This window comes from Podarcis cretensis (assembly GCF_951804945.1).
Source record: "Podarcis cretensis genome assembly, chromosome: 1".
Taxonomy (NCBI): Eukaryota; Metazoa; Chordata; class Lepidosauria; order Squamata; family Lacertidae; genus Podarcis; species Podarcis cretensis.
Genome location: NC_137170.1, coordinates 76,790,033 through 76,812,904, shown reverse-complemented (window position 1 = coordinate 76,812,904; position 22,872 = coordinate 76,790,033). Strand labels below are relative to the sequence as shown.

At 44.0% G+C, this 22,872-nt stretch overlaps 2 protein-coding genes across 33 annotated transcripts in view; both read left to right on the top strand.

The window, feature by feature from the left end:
• TNNT3 (troponin T3, fast skeletal type) overlaps positions 1-7,498 on the top strand; it is a 42,598-nt gene extending 35,100 nt beyond the window's left edge. For 30 of the 32 annotated variants that reach the window (XM_079987657.1, XM_079987660.1, XM_079987684.1 and 27 more), the window contains 4 exons: positions 374-464; positions 1,589-1,629; positions 4,464-4,504; positions 7,108-7,498. In XM_079987657.1, the coding sequence (XP_079843783.1) occupies positions 374-464; positions 1,589-1,629; positions 4,464-4,504; positions 7,108-7,205 (271 nt within the window). In that variant the 3' untranslated portion in view covers positions 7,206-7,498. The remainder of the gene's footprint in view (positions 1-373; positions 465-1,588; positions 1,630-4,463; positions 4,505-7,107) is intronic. The other 2 variants (XM_079987679.1, XM_079987678.1) reach the window with 2 other exon arrangements.
• Positions 7,499-10,511: 3,013 nt separating this feature from the next.
• Positions 10,512-22,041, top strand: MRPL23 (mitochondrial ribosomal protein L23). The gene is made up of 5 exons (XM_079971465.1): positions 10,512-10,617; positions 11,386-11,508; positions 13,045-13,127; positions 14,662-14,735; positions 20,674-22,041. Exons 1-5 carry the CDS (start codon positions 10,601-10,603, stop codon positions 20,836-20,838), a joined length of 462 nt encoding a protein of 153 aa, XP_079827591.1. The 5' UTR covers positions 10,512-10,600; the 3' UTR covers positions 20,839-22,041.
• Positions 22,042-22,872: the final 831 nt, after the last annotated feature.

Genomic DNA, 22,872 nt, shown 5'->3' with positions numbered 1-22,872 from the left:
ACTACTACAGGTTAATAAAATCTCAAAAGTGCCATATTCATATAAACAAGATGGCCCTTTACCTTTGCCAACCTGGTGCCCTCTAGATGTTTTGGATTACAACTCCCAACAGCACCAGCTAGTGTGGTGCATAAAACTTTGCCTTATGGCTACTAGTTCTTTGGGATCTGTGTAATCTCACTGTATACAAGTTGTACAAGTGACAATAAAGTATTTCATATTTCATATCTATGGAAGATGTGCTATGGGAACTTCAACTGTTATCCCCTTTCTTCTTCTTCTTCTTCTTCTTCTTCTTCTTCTTCTTCTTCTTCTTCTTCTTCTTCTTCTCCTTCTTCTCTTCCTCCTCCTCCTCCTCCTCCTCAATTCACAGGGAAAAAGCCAAGGAGATGTGGGACTGGTTATATCAGCTGGAAACGGAGAAGTATGAGTATTTAGAGAAGATCAAGAGACAGAAATATGATGTGAGTAGAAAATGAGATCTTGGTTATTATTCTGCTTACGTCCAACACATAAGTAGAAAATGGTTGCAATTCTCCTGGGAGAAGCGTAGTGTGTGGACTTTAAAATACCACTCTGAATGCTTATCAATGGGATTTACATTTCATTTGACTCTGAAACTATTCGCCCAGAGTGGCTTTTGGTTTTCTAGCAGGAGAAGAGAACTTATGCCTTCATGATGTGCCTGGAAGGAGAGCATGAAAAGCGTTTTTAGCCCAATCCATGAATTTACCTGTCTCCATCATAAAGTGCCTTGAAGAGTAGAATGACTAATTTCATGGTTTTATTTTCCATCACAGAAACCAAGAGAGGTACCCTATTATCTCTATAGGTCTGTCAGCACTTTTCAGCACTGGATTGAAATATCGAGGGGTATTCTAATGCTGAACTCTGTTCTGATGTCACCTGCTTCTTTCACCCATGGATCATGTCACCTCCCTCACTTGTACTCATGTAGACAGAGAAATCAGCAACATGTCTTCTTTTGTCTTCCTAACCCTACATGACACCTGCCATATTTTTTATTTTGAAAAACAAACCCGTGTGTGTGTGTGAATGATCACACTGGATGGGAACATGGAAATATTCCAAATTTCTCTACAAACTGTAAGCATAGCCCCTGCTCTCCTGCCATGTGATAAAAGAGAAACCACTCTGTATTTGTGCAAAATTTAGTGTGCAAAAAGCTAAAGAACCTGCAGTCCATTCGCACGTTGCCAGGCCTATGCACGCTGTACAGGTGGTACCCTCCTTATACATGTACATGAGCTGAAGCCTAGAGAGGACAACTAGTTGTGCTGGGGGAGGACGGAACTTGACCGATGTGCAAATCTCCCCCATTGTGCTTGGACTCTGTTCTTTGATGGTATATAAGAATAAGGTATCTATTGATGGACTCCCTGTTTAAGCATTTGCCTTGTGCTAGAATGTTAATGCGATCCTTCGCATTTTGCTTACAAGACACGGTATAAAGCAGAGATTTTTAATGTGTTGCTTGAGACTATTTACCTCTTTCTGAATACATACTGCAAACATCTGGATTTGAGAAGTACCCCAAAGCCAATATAATTATCTCGATCTCTCTTAGATTTTATCACTACGTTGCAGGGTGGAGGCACTGTCCAAGTTGTAAGTACAAAGAGTTTGCCCACATGACAAAAGCAGCAAAAAAAGGCTGTTTTATGTGCATGAGCCTCCTGCATGCCCAGAGTCCGGGTGCTCCAGGTTCACGCAGGACAGGAGGCTGGCACTCAGTTCTTGGCACAGAGAGCAAGAAGCTGAGCATTGGACATGGCACTGTTCTTTCCTTCCATTCGCTCTCAGAGCAGGTTAAGCAGATGAATAGGGGTGCAGGGTCACACATTGCAGAATATAGTGGTTGTGCCTCTGGATCTCTGGATTCAGGCATCTTGTAGGTTAACTGGATGATGGCAGCAAAACAGGGGGATTGGGAATGAAGGGCAGGATCGGCAAGGACTTCTTGAATCCAGTGGTTATCTCAGGCTTCATAGAACGCAACCACAGAAATACGACGTCAGCCTCTTTCAATAGAATTATTTCTATAGGATCTGAGCTGCAGTCCTCAGATTAATCCATGGGATGTATTCCATGGGGAGACCGGTGAGAAGCAGTGGCTGGTTAGGGAGATTCTTATAAGTTTGCCCATGTCCTACAGAAAATCCAGAACTGTGACTGTGTGCAGAGCCAGAGAGACAAGTTTAATGCAGGGTGGCCATCCTCTCCTTGCTCTGCTTGGAAGCTTCCCAGTGGCATCTCTCTGGCTCCATGATGGGAACAGCATGTTGGATAGGGTGGAGCTTGATCTTGATTCAGCAAGCTAGTTCTTGCGACATTTTAATGCTTGAATTAGAAATAGAAAAGGGACAATTGTTTTTAACACAGGAACTAGGTAGGGGGCAGGGGCAGGTAGGCGAGTCTATAATAGAAGGGAAATAAGCAAGGCAGCAGAACAAAATTCATAAAAAAGAAAAGACAAAATTAGCATGAAAGTAAGGAAGAATGGAAAGAAAGCATTCTTGTTAGAGCAACAGCAAGCCAAGTTGCTGTTCAGTGCTTGCCTGTAGCTTGCCGATTCTGTTCCCAGGAGATTGAGTGCCATGCCTGCTGTCTTCAGCTTACTGCAGGTTTAGCAATGAAGGTAAGTCCTAAACCCTGAGGCTAGGCTGATGAGCAAAGCGAAGTTGGTTCCTTAACAAATACCTAGTTTAAGAGGGCAATCCAAGAGCCATTAGGGAGTTCCACAAGGCAGATTTTGCCTGCAAAGTAAGTATATCCGGTGGCCAAGTTTTTCCTTTTCATGTCGTTCCGTTGCTTCTGGTGTTAGAGTCTCTTTGCTTCTGCTTGCCATGGAAATCCAAGATGGTGGACAACAAAATCCAAAATGGTGGACAAGGATGAAACGTGAACTCTTGCATTGGTTTAAAGTGTGTTTCAAAGGACAAGAAATAATATTACTGGGTGACCTATTCAAGGACTCCTGAGGATAATATAAATATGGCTAATGAAGAATTTTAACTATGCTGAATTTGCCAGGGTCTAATAGGACAATTGTCTTGTTTTCTCACCTTATTTCTTAGGGGCTGAGGAACCTATGCCACATGGCAACCAGAGTAACTGGAATTATAGGAAAGGCTCATTAACCAAGCACACAATTAATTATAAAGATTTTTTTCCCCCTGACTTCTGTCACAACTCAAAACACAACACCCCTCCAATAAAAAATGAGACAACCACAGAAATTATCAGAGCCTGGGAACTGATTTCAAATGTCTGTGGTTTATGCCTACTTCTGATATTTCCTTCCTTTACCCTTTGGGAGCTCTTACTTTGGCTAACAATGTGGAGCATAGCATCAAGTGGATTACTTGACAACAAGTGGTGCATCTGGTTTGGATGCACAGGACTCAGATTTGTGTGTGTACATTTCTGTGGGACACCCTCACATGTGGCAGAGGAGCATAATAGCCTTTTTCTGTGCATTGGCTTCTTTCCATGTTGTAGCACAGCAATGTTTGGAGCCAATCATATGTTCCATGATATGTCCCAGCCATTGCCTTTCTTACCATGTGGAAGCAGTGGTGCTGCTGCTGTGGTAACATGAAGGGGATGTCACAGTCTTGGTTATGTAGCAGGTGGCTCCCTACAAGTGACAATGGCAGTTTTTATCATTTCATTTATGCATAGGAAAACTTCCATTGCCATAAGCTTATGGGAACACCGTAGTTTCTCCTTCCTCCTTTTAAAGGTTCTTTTGAGTCCTGTAGGGTGGAGGCTGATGTTGGCTTTGTGCTTCCAATGTGGCAGCTCCCAGGAGAAGCGTCAGAGTTAAGCTGAGCAAACTGAACTGGTTAAACTTCCAGCTTTGGAGCCTGTCCATTTCCAGCTCCTCTTCAACACAGGTCATTCTCTGTGTTCCAAATCAATGTTTGCTAACTGGCTGGTAAATCTCCAGCAACGTTTATGGGCTGGGGAGGAGGCTGCAACTGAGCTGTGAAGATGGGCAGGGGAAAAGGGGATGACATAACGCATACATAGGCAGCTCACTTCAGGAACAGCATCATAATGCCTGTATTAAAACAAAAGCTTTCAAACTCTCCAGAGTTCCCAAGAAAGGTCATTTTTGATTTTCCTGTTCCTGTTTTCTTGCCACGATTTGACTAGCCATAATGTAAACAGGTTCCTTGAAATAAACCTGGATAAACACTTTAACAGCATTTCTTGCTCACTGGGGTGCCGTTATAAACATTTAACAACTTTTCTGGTAAGTTTACTGCCGGTTAGCAATGTCTTTGTCTCTCAGCTTTTCATCCCAAAGGGAAGACTTTAGGATCCCACCCTATCTACATGCAGCAGCCCTGCTGCCAGGTAACAACCACCCACCTTCCCTCCACTATGGGAAGCGAGATCACTTTTAAAAACCTCGTCACGTATGTTGTTTGCAGATCACCACCCTCAGGAACCGGATTGATCAGGCCCAGAAGCAGTGAGTAACCTCCTTGTCTCCCTCTCCCAGCCCAAAGTACAGAAAAATCCGCTCTCAACGCTTGTCAGCTGTCACTTCAGTCTTGCTGCCCTTCTTTTCTGCTGCGAGGGGGATTGGGGAGAGGGGGAGAAGCAGGAATGACAAATTCAACCCCTCTCCCTTCCCCATAGTAAAGATTGGCGAAACTGAAGTGAATCTTACCATGCGAAAGAACCCACCCCTTTCCCCGCAATCTCAGCAAAACTCACCTGGGGCTGTGCTGCAGTTCCTTTGTGCTTTCTGATACTGCAAGAAACAGGATGTAATAACACTAATCTCATCCACGTTTGCCGGTACCACATGGACACCATGGGCCACCAACGGGTTCTTTTGAACTGGTCACCTGACCCTTTAAAAATTCCCCTTCCTCCTACCTAATTCAAATCCCTTCCTGCTTGTTTTGTTCCGTGTCTTCTTTGTTGCATGTGTCCACTAGGAAACCGAATGCATCAGAGATGAAGGCCACTGGGAGGGGAAGTTGTCAAAGATTGGGAATGGGTAGTTGGGGGAAGAGAGGAAGAAAGGAGCAACTCTGTGCTTGCTTGTTCTTCGTACACAAGTCTATACTGGAACACAGGATGAAGATAGGAAGCGGCCTTACATAGATTCAGGCCATTGGTCCATTAAGCTCAGTATACACTGAGGAAAGGAAAATAGCCAAAACGGCATGTCTCCTTATGCAGAATGGAATTAAGTACAGATTTTTGTTTGTCTGAAGTCAATCTGTGTCATTCCAAATGATAAAAAAACAAGTATTAAGTGCTGGTGCCACATGCCTCATGCTGAAGCATCTCATATTAATGAATAAACAATGTCAATTTCAGACAAGGTAATAAAAGTATCAGCAGCATATTCCATTTGAGCGGACTTGTGGTCCAGATTTCAAAGATGAATTGAACTTGAAAATAATTTGCTTTGGAAGGTGTGGCATTCTAAAGTAAGAAGTGGCTCTTTATTGTTAAATCAGAACACTTTTTTTAAAAAAATAAAAAGGAATATTTGAAAACTCTGAAGCAAAGTGCTCAGGGCTTCATGCTGTATTTCAGTATAAATTGGGACCCAGTGATAACAATGGCAACAGAACAGGCATTGAGATGGATCCAGAAGTTCTTGAGCTGGTCTGAAGCTTTTGCAAAGCAGCACTCCTAACAAGACCTGCTGCAACAATGCAGTGCCATCATCCTCATAATCCATGTTTGCTATATGGGCAGTGCAGGTGGAGATGTCAGCGATAGGATGCCAGTCTCTATTGTCTGAGAAAGCACTTGGCAGCCCCTTGTCTCTCATGTATAAGGTTTAATTTCAGAATAGAGTGTCCACCTGCATTAACTGACAGGTAAAGTATGCACTCTGTCTTCTCTGTGTGTATATGCATGTATGTCACTGTGGCAGATCCTCCCATAGGTGAACCTACTGCTGAACAAATCCACTGGTCTTGGTAGCAGCCATGTAAGCATTCAGAAGATACTCCTTGTTGCTGTTGCATATGAATACCTTCCATGGATGAGTCAGTACTGGAGTTTTCCTAAGGAACCTTTATTCCAGGCAGTCCCAGGCTGCTAATCCAGGATAGTTTGCTGGGCAACTTGCAGTACCATCCAGCTATAAATAGTGTGCAAACTGTCCAGTAATTTCAGGAAGGAGCCTTATCAGGATGTGCATGGGGAGGTCAGGAGTAAGCAATGAACAAGCATTGCAAGAGGGATCTGCTGTTGCCACAGTGCGGAGACTCTAACACTAGACTAACTCACTCACCTGGAACTAGACCTAGCTCATGGCAGAAAGGTAAGTGCTGTGCATGGTTTGGGTGCTGTTTTATCTGCTTGCAAAATAAAGGAATTTGGAAATCATTTGAACCACCACAGGAGAACTCCGGGACTATCTCCTTGTTTCCTGGATCCTGGGGTGGGTGGGGGTGGAGAGAGAATAGGTGAATAGTTCCAGTAAAGATTAAAGGCATTTATGCAATTCTGAAGAAAAAGTATTTTTGTGAACAGCCATGGTTCATCAAATAAGTAGTAAGCATGATGCACCGTTTCAATCCATTTCTGCACATTGCTATCATTAATGGTTTAAGTCAAGAATGGGTAACTTCTGCATTCCCGGGGACCACTTTTTTGCGACACAGTGGTCCAGGAGCTGGAAGTGTATTTGACTGTCAGCATTGCCCTTTCATAAGTCCCCTGGCTACATAATAAAACTGGCACTACCTAGCTAAAAGGGCTTTACAGCTGTGGGCTACATGTGCTTAGCAATGTATGAAATCCAGAGAGGTGTAATGCAATTTTCATTTCTGGAAAATCTGAAACTGGGGGCCTGTTGTCACTTTTTTTTACCACATGGGGTGAGGTAAATTTGCTTCTGAGGCCAGCTCATACCCATAGATGGTCAGCTGGCCACTCCTTGTTTCATGCACTTTAATGCTGATGCACCCAGTTAAAGTGACATCGGAGCTGGCCTGTTCTGGTGACGAGAAATGTTGAGTGACTCACCCACCGAAGGGTTGGTAAAGGATGTGTCTGGGACTGGCGCGCTGACGTGTTTTTCTCGTATCTGTATTACAGCAGCAAGAAGGCCGGAGCCAAGGGCAAAGTTGGAGGGCGCTGGAAGTAATGTTCTGGAAGGTGCCTGCAGGCAGAATCTTCAGCGGTGGCATGGCTAAAGATCGCTGGCCTCCCCTTTCCTCTTTAAACACAAATTCCGTTCCCTCGCCTGAGCAAAACCATAGTTGCAACATCAGCCTGGATTGCCTACTGCTTATTTCAAGGGCTCCCACATCTTCCAGAGCCAGCGCCCTGGAACGGAGATGACTCCCTGCTGACACCTCCTACGACCTGCTGTGTGTGTCCTTTTATTTTCCCAATCCCAGCCCTACACTGACTGCCCAGTAGATTGCAGTGTATGAATCACTTGGTTTTGTAAATAAAGTGTGACCGATAATGTACTTCAGCCATACACTCCTGACTAGCGTCTTCATTTACTTCTATTCTGTGATTGTCTTAGAATGCATCCCTCCCCCCGCTCCTGAGACCAGAATGTTTATTGGCCCAGAGGGTTGGTAGAATTTAGCCACAGACCATGAAATGTGTGCCAGTTTACACCCAGCAAAGGCTACCACAGCAGTGGGGAACCTGAGGCCTTCCAGATGTTTCTGGACTTCACAACACTGCCAGGCTCAACAAGTGAGGCTAGGGATGATGGAAGTTGCAGTCGAACATCTGGAGGTATCACAGTATAAGTCATACTTGAATCCTATGCATATTTACTTAGAGGTAACTCCACTGAGTTTTCTTAGCTTTCCACTATGACTACTCTTCTTAAATCTGTTAACTTTGTTTCATTGAGCCTCTAGGACAGGGATGGGGAGCCTGTGGCCTTTCAGATGTTGCTGGACTCCAACTCCCACCATTTCTGGTCACCGGACATGCTGGCTTGAGGGCTCACCCATATTTCCATTTTTCCTGTGATTTATAGGCAAGGATCCAAAATGTTTTTCTTTTGTCCAGGAAACTGCACATTTACAGCTGAATTGGAACAAACGTCACTCTGCAGAAAACCTGACTGATATCCACCTCCACCCCTCGATTCAGCCGTAAGCAGGGGGTTTTCCTAGGGAAAACGGTGGGCCAAAAGATGGACCTGCCTAGAAATCATGTGACAAGCAGATGTGTGAATGATCCCCATGTCTCATGGGAGCTCATGACCAATAAAATCTGAAGGGCCATAGGATCTTCCACCCTTGCTGTAGAAGAAATGGAGAGAGGTATGCTGAGGGTTGCAGCTCCTCTTAACATGATTTGCTATCCCGTACACTGCTTCTTTCACTTTACCCCCTTGCCAACAAAGGAAAGATAATTATTTGTTTACTAGCAGCCTCATATCTAGTGAGGCTTAGGAATTCTAAGAGACAAGGGCGGAGGGGAACCAGTGAATTTTGAAATCTGTGATTCAATTCAGTGCAATTTTGAAAAGTTCAGTCTGCCATTTTGACTCAAAGTAGTGCCCAGTTGTATCCAAACATAGACGAAAACTGGTCCTTGAAATCTCAAACCATCAGGCAAAAATTTAGAATATCGTAAGAGGTGTCCAAAAGTATTACAAACAAACAATGTTCCAAAATATAAAGCAGAAGTGGCTGGCTGGAAAGCACCACAAAAAATCTCATTCCTTTTTCAACACCCTCAGTCATATTCACAGACAAGAACTACACAGCATTGGATTCAGCCAGCAGGACCCCATTGGTATGCCTTAACTAGCTGTTTTGCACACCTGGAAAACAGGAATTTCCTCCAGGCTGCAGCACCACACAAATGCTGTGCAATAAGACGACCACCCGAGACAAGTTGGGCTCTGCACTCTCCTGACCTGCAAGATTTGAATGAAAACCATATGGACAAGTCCTTTTCCAGAATGTGGCCATAGGGTGAGGGAGCTCTGGCCTTTAAAGTTCAACATGCAAAGCAAATTGTCAAGGATCTTTGGGAATGGCAATGAAAACACAATTCAGGTTTGGCTCTGCTAAATAAACAAATAAAGGCTGGCTATTCTGCTTGATCATAGCGAGGAATCAAGAGAGCTTTTTTCCCTTTCTAAATAGCTTGGAGACATCACTATTTGCTGAATCCACAGATTTTCCAAATAGCCACAAGAACAGGTTGAGATAGGGGAGTTCCGACTAAATTGTCCGCAAGCTTCACTGCCTTGCCGTGTCCATAAACTGAGCTTGTGAATAGGAATACTCTCAGCTGATTGCTTCAGCTGCAGAGTGTTCTCTAAACAAAGCTGAATGTTGGAAGGTTCAGGACACCTAAGGCAAAGTTCCTCTTCACAGAGCACATAAATAAAATATGGAACTCATTGCCACAGGAGGCAGGGACCGCTACCAACTTGGGTGGCTTTAAAAGAGGACTTCTCAAACTCACAGAGGACAATGGCTATGAACCATGATGGAGATGCTCTGCCTGTCTCATGTGCCTATAAGGAACAGGGGGGTCCCACTGACTCTGGCATATTTACAATCCTCTCCCACCTGTCACCATCTTGGATCCACTTATCATGCAGTATCTCAAGGGGGCTAATAAGGAACCTGCGAAGTAGGTCAGCATCACTTCTCTCAAATGAACCCCAAAGCGGACCAATTCCAGCTGCAGACGCACAAAAGGTCACCCTTCACCTTCTTCCTTTCCGTAGCTCTGTGGAACAAGCAAGGGTCGCCGCGTCAAACGGGTGCAGAGAGCCTATGTGCCCTGCAGGGGGCGATAGAGTGACTTTCTAATTTACGTAAATCCTCCGCGCATAGAAAAAGGGGCTTAATCGGAGGGAGCCCATAGAGATAGAAAATGATCTACGTGACACGCAACGTTCATTTTCGCATTCCAGTTGAATGCAGCCGTACGCGCAATACAATATGTAGGACCCCCTCCACTTCCAAATCTCTATGGTCCCGTGTGCGGTTTCTTTGAATGAGGAGCGTTCCTGTCGTTACACTGAGGCTATCAGGGAACGAGAGCAAAGATGAGCTGCTCGTATCCGCAGATTTGAATTTCGACGCCCATAAGCAATCAAACTTCCGGGTCCCTTCTGAGAAGTGGGCTCTGCTTGCAGAAAATGACAGGAACTCCCCCAGTATTTTAACGTGACTGAAATGAGGCAGCGCGTCTCTCCCAATAGTTTTTAGATATCCCAAACGCAATGCAGCTGCATGCGGTTGAGCATTGGTTTGGGGCTGGTAGTGCAGCCCAATACGAATACTCGTACGTGCCTGCTCCGGGGTAACCCCATAGGAACAGAGTCCAAGGCCGAAAAGGGATCTGAACCAGGCTGGCTTTTGCTGCAGCCGGAGGGATGTCCGAGCACGAAGGAACTGACCCTGGAAACCCTCGCGCCTGCAGCAGGGGGAGGGGAACAAAGGGGGCTAAAGGAGCCAACATTCACCCCAGACAACAGCCACCATCGCCGCTCTGATAGTTCCTACGTCTATGCGCTCTCCCTCTCGCAGCAGGATGTGTCCGCCCCTTCCGGGGGTGACGAGAGCGTCGGAGGAGGAGATCGGGAATCATGGCCAGGCGAATTCTGTAAGTGGCCGGTAGCGCGAGGGAGCCGGGTGCGACTCTGGCGGCGGCTCCCGCTTCTTTTGAAAGGGCTGCCGGGCTTAGCGAGGACCTCGCGGCCGTGGTGGCGCAGCCCGGAAGGCTCTGCCCCCGCTGACCTCCGGCGGGCGGGGGGATCCCCGGTTCGAATCCCAAGCGCGGCTCCTTCATAAACGCCACGGAGGGCGAAGCGGGGCAGGCAGAGGGAGGCAGAGGGAGGCGGCTTCCTCGCGCCACGGGCAGTTTAGCCATGTATGGTGCCCTCCAGACGCCATTGGCCAGCAATAAATACTGCATTGCAGGGGGTTGGACTAGATGACCCTTTGGGTCCCTTCCAACTCTACAGTTCTAGGAACTCCTGCCATACCTGGCCACGCTGATGGGAGTTGCTCAAGGAATATATCCCTATTTCTGTCACTATGCTCTACTGTTTGGAGGTCATCAAATAGAAAATCCAGTTATATGATTAAAATTAAGCAAATGCGGGCTTTTTGTTGTGTATCGTCTTTGTTTAGTTGGAGTTACTTGGAATAGAATAAATTCATTTAGATCACCTTTCCTTAAGAGATAGATGTATAAGGAAAAAGAAGCAGCTTGTTCTTTAAAACGAAGGCTTCATAGCAGATTTGTTCTTTTTATTTATAGCTTGATGGCGAGTTTATGATTCCCACTTCCTGGTAATAAATGTACTTGAAATAATTTGTATGAGAATTCCAGTCCCTCCATGGAATTATTTATTACTTCCGTCTATAGATATCCCCTGTACCAGTATGGAAATCCTCAAACAAGGGTTTTCCGGACAGATTACTTCTTGACAATGGTGAGGCCTGGTGTTCCACAGCCAGAAGACACTGTGCAGTTCCGCATCCCTATGGAGTAAGTACATACAAGGAAAGGAGTGTCTGCTTATCGGGTTAAAATGAAACACTTCAAGAAGGCATCTCCCCAGAATGTTGCAAGTATTCTGGGCCCAAAGGACAAAGACAAGGCTTAGAATCATAGAAGGGATCCAAGGGTCATCTAGTCCAACCCCTGCAATGCAGGGTACTCAGTTGAAGTGTCCATGACAGATGGCCACCCAACTTCTGCTTAGAAACCTCCAAGGAAGGAGAGGCCACCACCTCTTGTGGGAGTCTGTTCCACTGCTGAACAGCTCTTAATGCCAGAAAGTTTTTCTGAGTGTTTAGTCGGAATTTCCTTTCTTGTAACTTGAATCCATTGCCTTGAGTCCTACCCTCCAGAGCAGGAGAAAACAAGCATGCTCCCTCTTCCATGTGACAGCTCTTTAGATATTTAGATATCATATCTCCTCTCAGTCTCCTTTTTTCCAGCATAGTTAACTCCTTCAAGTGCTCCTGGTAAGGCTTAGTTTCCAGACCCTTGATCATCTTGGTTGCCCTCCTCTGCACATGTTCCAACTTGTCAACATCCTTCTTAAATTGTGCCCAGAATTGGACACAGTATTCCAGGTGTGGACTGACCAAGGCAGAATAGAGTGGTACTGTTACTTCACTTGATCTGGACACTATCCAGTGGTGGCCTTCCAAACAGGTTGAAATGTCTGGGCTGTCTTCAAGCACAGCCTCACATAGATCTGGTTTGTATGTCACATTTAATCCAAACTATGACATAATGTGAATTTGCGGGATCCTGGGGGCTGCTTTGTTCCTCCCTAATTCTCCCTCTGGGCTTGGCTGAGTTGAGCTAAGCCTTGGCTGTATGAACCCAGCTTAGCTCTCCAGGACAAGCCATGAGCCATAAACCATGGACATACCTTGATTACAGCTCTTTATTAGTCTGGTGAAAGCTAAATTATGAGCCTGGCTTTGGAGAGCATGCTAAGCCAAGCCATGGTTTATCTCAGCGCAGCAACAGAATAACTGGAAGAGCGATTCAGCCGTGATCTCCTCACACAGAGCCTGTACATTTGTGTGTTCATGTCAAGCCATGGTTAGGCTTAGTTGATGTACGAACCAAACCAAAGAATGCATTTCAGTCAACTAGCCTGGAGGTGACAAGTGCATAGGTTGGTTTCTCCAGGAAAAGACCCAGTTGGCATATCAGACAAAGGCACTCTTGCCCACCCCTGCCACCTGAGCATTCATGAACAGGGTTGGATCCAAAATGCAGACCTGTTGCTTCAGGAAGAACGCAGCTCCATCCATAATAGGCTGAACTCCTGGGTGACTAGAACCCACAGCCAACAGTAGTTCTGTTGTGTCTGGGTTAAGCTCCAGGTTTTGGTTTTTTTTACTCTTGATTTGTGTTAATAAAAGTCATCTCCTGCACCCCCCTGCCAAATATATTTCTCCCAAAGATATGGATTGTTATGTAGCTATCTTACCATTTAAATATATATATATATGCTAGAAGTGTTTCTTTCTTTGTTGTAATTGTTTGCATTTGGTGCAGAATGACAAGAGTGGAATTGAAGGATTACCTTGAAAGTATATATAAAGTGCCTGTGGCTGCTATAAGAACCAGGATACAGCACGGTGAGTCTTCTGCATACATTTGGAGGGCATTTGGAGCTCTGTTTGTTCCTCCCTCCCTCCCCTCCCCTAATTAATTCTCTCTTATTTGGAGAGGCAGTTGTTCGCTATTGATTATTGATGCCCAATACAAAAAGATTATATTTCATTCTAATTCAAACAGTTCCTGCATTGATGTTGTTATCATCTCTGTCTTCTTATTCCTGGGAGGATCACATGTGGATTACACTCTATCCTTAATGATTCATATATAATCCTTAGAATTTACTAATTATCCAGCCATCCTGGGGGGGGGGATTGTGGTCAAAGCTAAAAATTTGAGAAAGGTGGCCCTGAAACAAATGAGTGTTCAGGCCCCTCATCATAAAGTTCAAAGGCATAAACCAAACTCAATTTTGGACAAGGAAACACCATGGAAAATGTGTTTGCATTTGTCCAAAACTGATTTTTGCAACCTATCCCAGGACTTAGGTATGTTATGGTCTGAAGGCCCACCATCTTGCTGAAGCTGAGCAGGTTTGCATCTGACCAGTACGTGGGTGGGAGACTCCTTCAGAACCACACAACTGCTGCAGTGAGCTCCGTGGCAGAAGAAAGGCAGGAAATCTAAACGGAAGAAAAAGCAGTCCTCAAATTCAATCCAGCCCCTTTGTAAGAAAGTCTGGAGTATGGTTTTCCTTCAAGACTATCGTTGGTAGAGAGCAGTAGAGACTCAGGATTGCAAGATTGGTTAGGAAAGTAAATCTTTTTAGATAATAAGCTTGAAATTTATAAGAGAGAGAAAATGAACATATAAAGGAGATGGATAAGTAAAGGGCAAAAATGTGAGGTTCACTAAAGCACCCTTAGCCAAATAAATGAGACAAACTGCGCTGAACTTTCTAACCATGCTGAGTGCTTTATTGTCTGTGAGCACAGTCCACTGGGAGTTTGATTTCTATGAACTTTCCATCCTCCTTATAGAATCCTAAACCACTGGAAACTAGTACGTGTGCATGAGGAGAGAGAAGGGTGGGGGTTGAGGTAATATAATGAATGTGTGGAGATTTAGCTCAGACTGTTCCAAATGTGTATATTTTCTGGGTTCTGTATTAATTGTAAGTACTTATATCATTTTAGAAACAGAAATGACACTTTCTGCTGTGTATAGATAATGCTAAGGATGGCAGGTCAGGCTGAGGAACTTGAACAGTGCCAATGTGGATGCTTCTCTTAGTTTAGTAAAAAGTTTCTCTCTTGTACCATGACATAATATGTGGATTTTTTAAAAATATGTACTGATGCTTTACATTAATTATCTTTGTGTGTTGCTATGACCTACAGTTCATGCAGTTAAATAGAAAGCTGATTACAGTGTAAAACAGCATCATGGGCAGTAAAACTACATCCTTGGCACTCAGGAAGTGCAGCTGGTGAGACTACAAAACTCATTTCCCCCAAAGATCAGAACCGACTCTAATTGAAAAAAACATTTATTAGGGAAGGGAGGAATTGCTAGTTTGTGGAAAGTGAAGTGAAGCCTTCATATGCTTAACAGGTTCAATGAAGCAGAGGGATCACAGAAACCGACGAATCAAGAAGCCTGATTACAAAGTTGCTTATGTACAGCTGGTGAGTAAATGCATTTCTCAAGTGGCTGGGCCCAAACATTCTAAATCTTAAAAATTGTTAAAGTTAATGCAATTTAGGCAGATCTGCATAATGTTCCTTCATTTACACAGTGTAGTTTTTGGTAGATTCTCTTTTTTTCAGTTGCCTGTTTTGATTTGATTTATTTCCCTTTTAAGAACGAATAGTAGTATTATTAAATAGTAGTATTTATTAAAGATTTTATTGGGTTAGGAAAATATGTGCACTGTCTCTATTTTCAGATCGCATAGTCTTTTCTACAAATCACTTACATTCGTTGTGAGACATTAATGTTGTACAGAGTATAAGGTTTGGGGGGAGAGGGGTAGACTTAAATTCTTTTACTTAGTGTATATGTGGGGGTTTTGCATCAGTGTCACTTGGGTAGGTTCTCATTAATTTTTATTTATTGACATATTTATCTCACATTCTTGAGGGGAGAGGCTGGGCCAGGATGTTACAGTTCTGAGGGCTACAAGAAGGTGACTGAGGAATTGTTTAAAGTGCTTTTATCCCCAATGTTCACTGTTTTCTTAGTGCAGCAGTTCATGGACTCAGAATGTTGACTCTGTGATGCTAATGGCATGTCCATTCTGCTAGTCTCACAAGTTGATTCTCACTTTTTTTGCAGCAGCTGAAGAACATACATTTGAACAGGACAGCTGTAGAGTGAAATCGTTTAATCTTACTGGCAATATTAGTAGCCATTCTCTTTTAAATTTTGGTATCCTCAGCGTGCAGCCAAAAATTGTGTTTGCTCCTCTCCCAGCTCAGGAACTGGAGGGGTTTCATATGCCATGCTGCATTGGGCTTCATGGATCAGTCTTGCTGTTTTGGACCTGTGCAGCTCAGGGAGGCTGCGGAGATCAGCTCCTTCTGCCCCCCCTTTCAGGCTTGAGAGAAGGTCAGGGAGTCTTGCTGAACTTCACAGGTGCTCTTTTGATGCAGACAGACAGACCTATAGGTGTGTGTGTATCTTCATTCCTTCTGTGCCCTGCACATTCTTTGTATCTTTCGGCTCCCTGATAATTAACTATTGCATCTTAATGAGTTGCTGATTTGTGAGATGACTCTTCATTCTTTCTCTTTTAAGCCACCTTTAGTTAACATTTTCAGAGACAAATGGAGAAGCTCTTCTTCAGCCTTAACGGGTTTGTCTTTATCTGTGCAGAATTTCTAGGTTGACCTTAATCTTGCTCTCAACAATGACTCACCTTCAGTTCCTCATGACTGGGAAGTCTTTGAACCAATAGTCATATTTTTTTAAAACCCACTTCTCATTAGTTTTTAATTAGTGGCTAATCCTGTAGGGCTCCTGTTACGTTTTTCTTGCTTAGTTGTGCGTAACTCAGTATTACATTAGAAATAATATTACTCATGAACGACGTAGGAGGAAAAACATTGCTAAGGCCTGATTTATATGACTTGAGGATAGCATACGGCTTTTCAAATGGATGCATTTGAGGTGGTGGCCATCATAAATCAGCTACCTCCCCTAGGCTCTGTTTGCAAAGGTGAGCTAGGATGTTCTAGCTTCCTGCCTTGGTTCGTGATGTGGTATCATTTTCACGAAGAGCTAGTCCTGGATGAAACAGACAAGAAGGGAGTCCTTGGTCATTCCGAGGTTCTTTTCCGTCCTCCTTCCTTTGCTTCAAACCCTTCTTCACCCCTTGATTGGTGTAAACAAGTCCAAGGCTCAAACAAGTTCATGTTTCTTAGACGTTCCGGGTAATCCTTTAAGAAAGCCATCTGTTTTGGAAGGTTTTCATGTTTGCCTCCTGAAAGAGTCAGTAGGTGGCAGCATTATTCTTCCCTGTATTCTTTGTCTTTGGTTGCTGGCATTCTTACGCATCTGAGAAATATTGTTTTGTCTTGAAGGCAGCAGTTACGTTTCCCTACTCTGGAAGTCATCAGCTTCTAGTTTCCAGGGCAACTTATGCAATATAATACGCACACATTAATCATTGCATTTCAAGTGTTGGAAGATGAAAACCCTGATGTGTTAGACATCATATAACACATAGCCGTACGGGCGAGAGTAGAGAATTGACTCGCATGCACAAGGACCAGGTTGTCTGGAAGATTGAGGACTCTTCCCCCCACACACACCGAACTTGGCAAGTGAATAGTTCAGTGCAGGTGGTATTTGTCTCCCACTGCAAATGACCTCAAATTAGTGCTTGTGGTCAATATCACCTTCAGGAGTTTCAGGCTGTTCTTGGTGTGCTCTCTCCCTTCTTCCCGAGGAGAAAACGTTTTGTAGCCTTCATTATGATGCAGAACTAATGATTGCCTTTTATGCTTCAAAAACTAGAACCAGGTTATATATCAAAATGGAAACTGCTTCTGTGCCTGGAGAACCTCAGCTGCTCTCTGCCCTTCTTCCCTCGCCTCCTGCTGTTAGTGAGGTTCAGGCATGGAAGATCTGCGGGTGCATTTAACAGGTTAGCTGATGCCAAATCACTTGAGAAGGGTGTGTGACCTAGTGGCTAGCATAATCGTCTTGGAACCTTCTAAAAACTCTGAAGCTTGTTGCTTCGAATAGTTCACGGCTGGCACGTGTGATGTGGTTTGGGGGTCGTGCAAACTATACCAGCTGTGTTCTTGGTTGTTGTTTTTTTTGCAGCCTCTGGTTCTGTTGCAGAGAGTCACTGTTCATCAAATTACAGTGCAGTCAACAACGTCACCTGGTAGAAGTAGTAAGGCACTTCTCCCTTCTCCCTGGTTTGGATCCCGTTACAGTCATGTATGCCTTCAGAACTTCAAGGCAAGATTTGCGTAAAGGACCATTCATGGAGCTGCCCTTGGATGGCTCTGTGGAAGCTTCAGCTGCTGCAGAACACAGCAGTCCGTCTGATGGGTGTGGGTCTTTGAGATCCTAGTAGACCTTCCCTGGTTGGAGCAAAGTGGTTTGTTCGTAAGGTTCATTGCTCCCATAGCTGTAATCCTATCCTAAACAAGACCCATAGCAAATGTCCATTGACCCTGCTGAGAGATTTTGTCCATGGGTCCTAAACAAATGGTTGTAAATGTGGCAGAAGTTCAGATTTGACTTTCAGTGAGTAATAAACCACCATCTTTTACACTTGCGGCCTTGCTATGACAAAAGATATAGGGTTTCTGTATGGATATTTAGCCCTCTGTGTGTAGTTATTCCTCTGGATATAGTTGAAGTTACAAAATGGTCAAGTTAAACTAGCTACTGAACATGCACAGTAACTATTTTTCATAAAGCTTTCAGCACTCCGGAATCTGACCAGTGCAAAATTACTGCATGGTATTGTGAGGATTTATAAGGCTTTCAGTTCTGAGAGTTCAATGTAATGTCTTGGCTGTTTCAAATCCTATCTGGCCGCTGGCCAAGATCAGCATTTCTCGGCAAAACAAGAGGTGGAAAGAGCCAACTTGTCTGCACTGACTTCTATTTATTAAAAGGTTCCAGAAACAGATTGACTTCTGCTCAATATTTGATTTTGACCAGCCTTGGAACTGGGAACTGGGAGCACTTTCCCTAGATAGCTGGAAGGGTATTGTCTAGTTCTGCTATCACGTCTGAGCATTGCTCTATGCCTTCTTACTTGAAACAAATGAAGAAGATGGGAAAGAGATGTAGCATTTCGTGGAAAACATCTGCCCTGAGCAGCGTACTTTCAGCCTCCCCACTCTGTGACTAGGGTTGAGTGTGCAGAAGAAAAGTTCAAGGGCTAGCACCTTGGCTCATCCCACAGACCATATCCTTGCCCTTTGAGAACAGAAGGTCCCATGTCTACCATAAGACAAGGCCTCTCAGTTTTCAGCTTGGCAGTAGCCCCAACCCTGGTATATGTAGAAACATCACTCAATGACGACATTGTGCAGGCAAGGAGAAGGGACAGGTGGCAACCATGCTAATGTTGCTTGGTGACTTTCCAGTGCTGCCCGTGGTGTCTATACTGGAGTTATTTTTGTTGCTTTATTTTGTTTTTCTAGTTTCTTTAGAACTAAGGTGGACAGCAACAGCACACAACCAAAATGCTCCCAGGTGTTAAAAGCCCTTTCTCTCTCTTTCTTGTGTTGTTTCTGGAAAATGTTCACGCTTGGATTTCAGTAGACCTCCAGAACAGTTATCAAAAATGTTTCTGGGATCTTTCCTAAAGGGAGAATTAGAGGTGCAGGACAGAGAAATTGCATTTGGCAATGGCATGCAGGGGTGGAAATGTAGGGGTCTGACCTATGTTAGAACTTGGAATGACATAGTAGTGCTTCTGCTTTGAGGCCTGGATCTCTGTAAATTGGGACCAAGATCTATCACCTGTGCTGTAGGGTGAGAAGCCATAGATGTAGAAAGCTAAAATTGCCTAGTTCCCTTGTGCACACATCCAAAATCATTGCATGAGACCGCTATCATTGGCAAAAGCTCAGTTAGCTTGCAAAGCAAAATTTGATTTGTAGAAATGCAGCAAAAATGCTCATGTCTTCTGAGTCTTATATGCTGTTGATTTCCAAGTTCTTTAGGGGTGGGCTAAAGCTGTGAAGGTATTTTGGAAAGTAGTTTCAAAATAGCCCCAGACAATATTTTTATAACACCTCTTTCTATGCGACGTTATTGTCTGATAGTTTTATTATACCAAGTTCTCTACTTGAATTGAATGGAAAGCTGACAGGGTTGATTTTAATGAGGTTGTCAACACTGCATACACTATGGAAAAATAAAGAGATAATGTCAACGGAATAGAATGCTGTCCTCGAATAATAGGTTCCTGCTGTTAAATAAAAGCGAAAAGGTCAGCTGATGATTGTTTTCCAAATGGGAGACGTTGAGTCTGTGGCAGCGCTCTCTGTGCTGGCATGGACTCTCTTCATTATGGGGAGTGATTGCTGTAAATGTAATCCTACATTTCAGGAATTACATGTATTTCAAGAATCACTTTTTATTTCCCATCGTTACACAGTTTTGTCTAGCATATCATTTTCCTCGGTCTGTTGTGCAGCAGACATGGAGGCACTCAATAGCCATGGTCTGTGCTTTAATGCACGCTCTCTCTCAGATAGATACACACACACACACACACACACACACACACTCTCTTCTGGACCAAAATGCTACCAGACCTAGGGTTGAGAAGATCACTGAAAATCTTCCCTAATTGATCCACTTCAGTGGTGATTCTGTCTCCACCACTTTTATATCTTAAAGGGGGAAAGTACCCATAAAACTGCTGTTTGCCTCCCAGCAATTTTAACCACATGGAGGTGCATTTGTCTTCTCTTGATACATTAGTCTGGGAGAAAAGAATGAGTTGAAGAATGTTCCGAGGCAACCCAAGACCATCTGCTGGATCAGTGTTGTCACTCACACCTGCTACAATCGAGAAATGTAATTTTGTAAATGTATACAGTCTTTCAATATGTTCTCTCCAGCAATTGATCTTTTGGCTAGGCAGGAGCATCTTTTGATCTGACCACCTGCTTCATGAATGATACCACAAACCCTTGCACCATATTTCCTAAGTCACTGTTTTCTGCATGGACACCTGGGTCATTATTGAACCGGTGCTGGATATTTGCCTGCCTGTTATTTATGTAGTAAGTGGCACTAAGAGAGCCAGTGTGGTGTGGTCATTTGGCACTATGGCTGAGGTGTCACAGGTTCAAACCTCACTTAACAGTGAAGCACACTGGGTGATTTTAGGCCAACAGAGTGACCAGCCCGTCTTCCAGGGTTGCTGTGAGAATAAAAAAGGGGGAGGGATTTATGCTACCCTCTGCTCTTTGGAGGAAAGGTAAGATAAAATATTCTGCATCTAACTTCCTACAAGCTCTGCTGACTATTTTGGAGGTTGGCAGTAACGTTCTGGACCAGCTGAAACTTCCCACAGCTGTTGAAAGAGTTGTAGCTGCTACCGGAACATGAGATTAAGCATTTGTTTTCTATCTTTAGGCTGCGGGACAAACTTTTCAGTTTCCAGACTTGTTTCCAGAAAAAGAAGAAGTCATTGAGCCCGGCTCTTTTGAAGATACGCAGAAGAAATTTATGGAAGATGAGAGGCAGAGGCAGAAAGGCGACCCCAGGCAAGCAGACGTTCCCACCTGGTTTGGACTTTGATGGAAGCAGCTCGGAGGGACTCAGACCATTGCACCCAGGATGGGTTCTCATCTTGTACTGTCATTATGTGGATGTCATCCCCACTTCTATAAATCCTTTTGAAAATACACTGCTCATACTCCTTTTGTGCAGCAGGATCATTTCAGCTCATGATGTTTCTTTTTGTGGATGGAAATGCTAACTGCTCTATCCATCCCAAAGGCCTTTTCCATTTAGGCTGTTGCTCTCCCCTTTTCCTGGTCTGAATAGTTTATTTCAACGCTGTTTACTGGCGTATAGAAAGGCTGGGACAGCCAATACTGTAACCATGAGGGCCATATGCAAGATTTGGGGTGACCTTTTCTATCTCTGAATTGGCATCAATAAAAAAATTGTCCAGGAGCAACTTAGCACTAAGTTCCATTTCATGTGACTCAGTGTGGTGCCTTCCATGGTTCTAGATTCAGGTAGGTAGCCGTGTTGATCTGATGCAGTCAAAATAAATTAAAAAATTGTCCAGTAGTACCTTAGAGACCAACTAAGGTTATACCGGACAATTTTTTAATTTATTACGTCTGCGTCAGACCAACACGGCTACTTACCTGAATCTGAATTGGCAGACAGCCTCATACTTTGGGCACCTCACACTGTTTCAGGGATGACCCTGTTGGGTGTGTGGGATTGATGTGGGCACCATTAATGAGACACTGGCACGATGGCGTATTTGGGAGTGGAGGTATCGCGCAATGTCTTCCTGCAGCCTGAAAGATCCTTCTGAATTTTCAAAACGTGTATATACAAACCGAGCTCCTGACCCAGTAAAAAGCACTGCTTTGCCCACTTAGTTATTGTGTGTGTTGGCTTTGTCTATCAGGATTCTCAAGTCATTGCATAAGGCTGCACTTCTCTCCCCGACTTGAATCAGTTACAGTGACTTGGGAAAAGGTTGCCATTTGCCTCGATTCTTGTTTAAAGAATTCTTTGCGCTTTTGTGTATGCTTAGTCCTGCTTTCCCTTTTCTTATCTCTTATTTTTCAAGTTTGTTTTTCAGTTTTCAATGAAGATGGCACAACATTAGGCAGCCTGCTCTGTGGAAGCTGAGCTCTGTTGCTTTTTAGGGAAATACTAATTCAGATGTCATGGTCTGTGGCTGGATATCCCAGAGGCCTATGCTGCTACCTAAACCACCAGTGTGTGCTTCAATAAACATGACCCTTTCCCCTCCCTGGTTCTCTTTAATTCAGCAAAGCCTCCGCCACTGTTTAGTAGGAGGGGAAAACATGCTGGATGTGGCAGACTATGAGCATTTTTCTGTTGTTGAGCTCCAGAGCTGCACTGTGCCCAGCCAAAGGCTGGGGCTTTGTTGACTTACTCGCTGCAATAGACCTAAGCCCTTGTGACTGGTGCACATAGCCTAACCTGGCTTATAGAGGTTGGCTTAGCTTGCATACCTTTCTTTATATCCAGACTCCTTTAGAATCCTGAGTGATCAGTGGGTCAGGCTTGCTTAAGCCTGTGGATGACCCACTTTCCCTTGGGATCTTCCTTTCCCTTTTTGCTAGCCAGCTATGCAATTTTTCCACTGTTACTCAATCAAAAGCAGGAAGCCAAGTTGATAGACCATTGTCTCCCAAGAGGGAATAATATTTGAATCCCAAGGCAAAGCACATTCAGTGCAACATAATAGACGTATAGATGTCTGAGGGGGATAGTTTCCTACATCTACCAAAGTGTTGGGGTCATTCTTACTCATATCACCTGCTTTTTAATTATAAGCTTAATTCATAAAATTTTCCCCACCAAAATATTGCCTACACACACACACACATGCAGACATACCTTGGAAGTGGAATGGAATCTGTTCCAGAAGTCTGTTTGACTTCCAAAATGTTCAAAAACCAAAGCGTGGCTTCAGAAGCCCCGTCGGACGTTTGGCTTCCAAAAATTGTTCTCAAACTGGAACATTCACTTCCAGGTTTGCCGTGTTTGGGAGCCCAAACTAGAAGTAAGCTGTTCAAAAACTAAGGTACGGCTGTGTGTGTGTATGCACGCAGA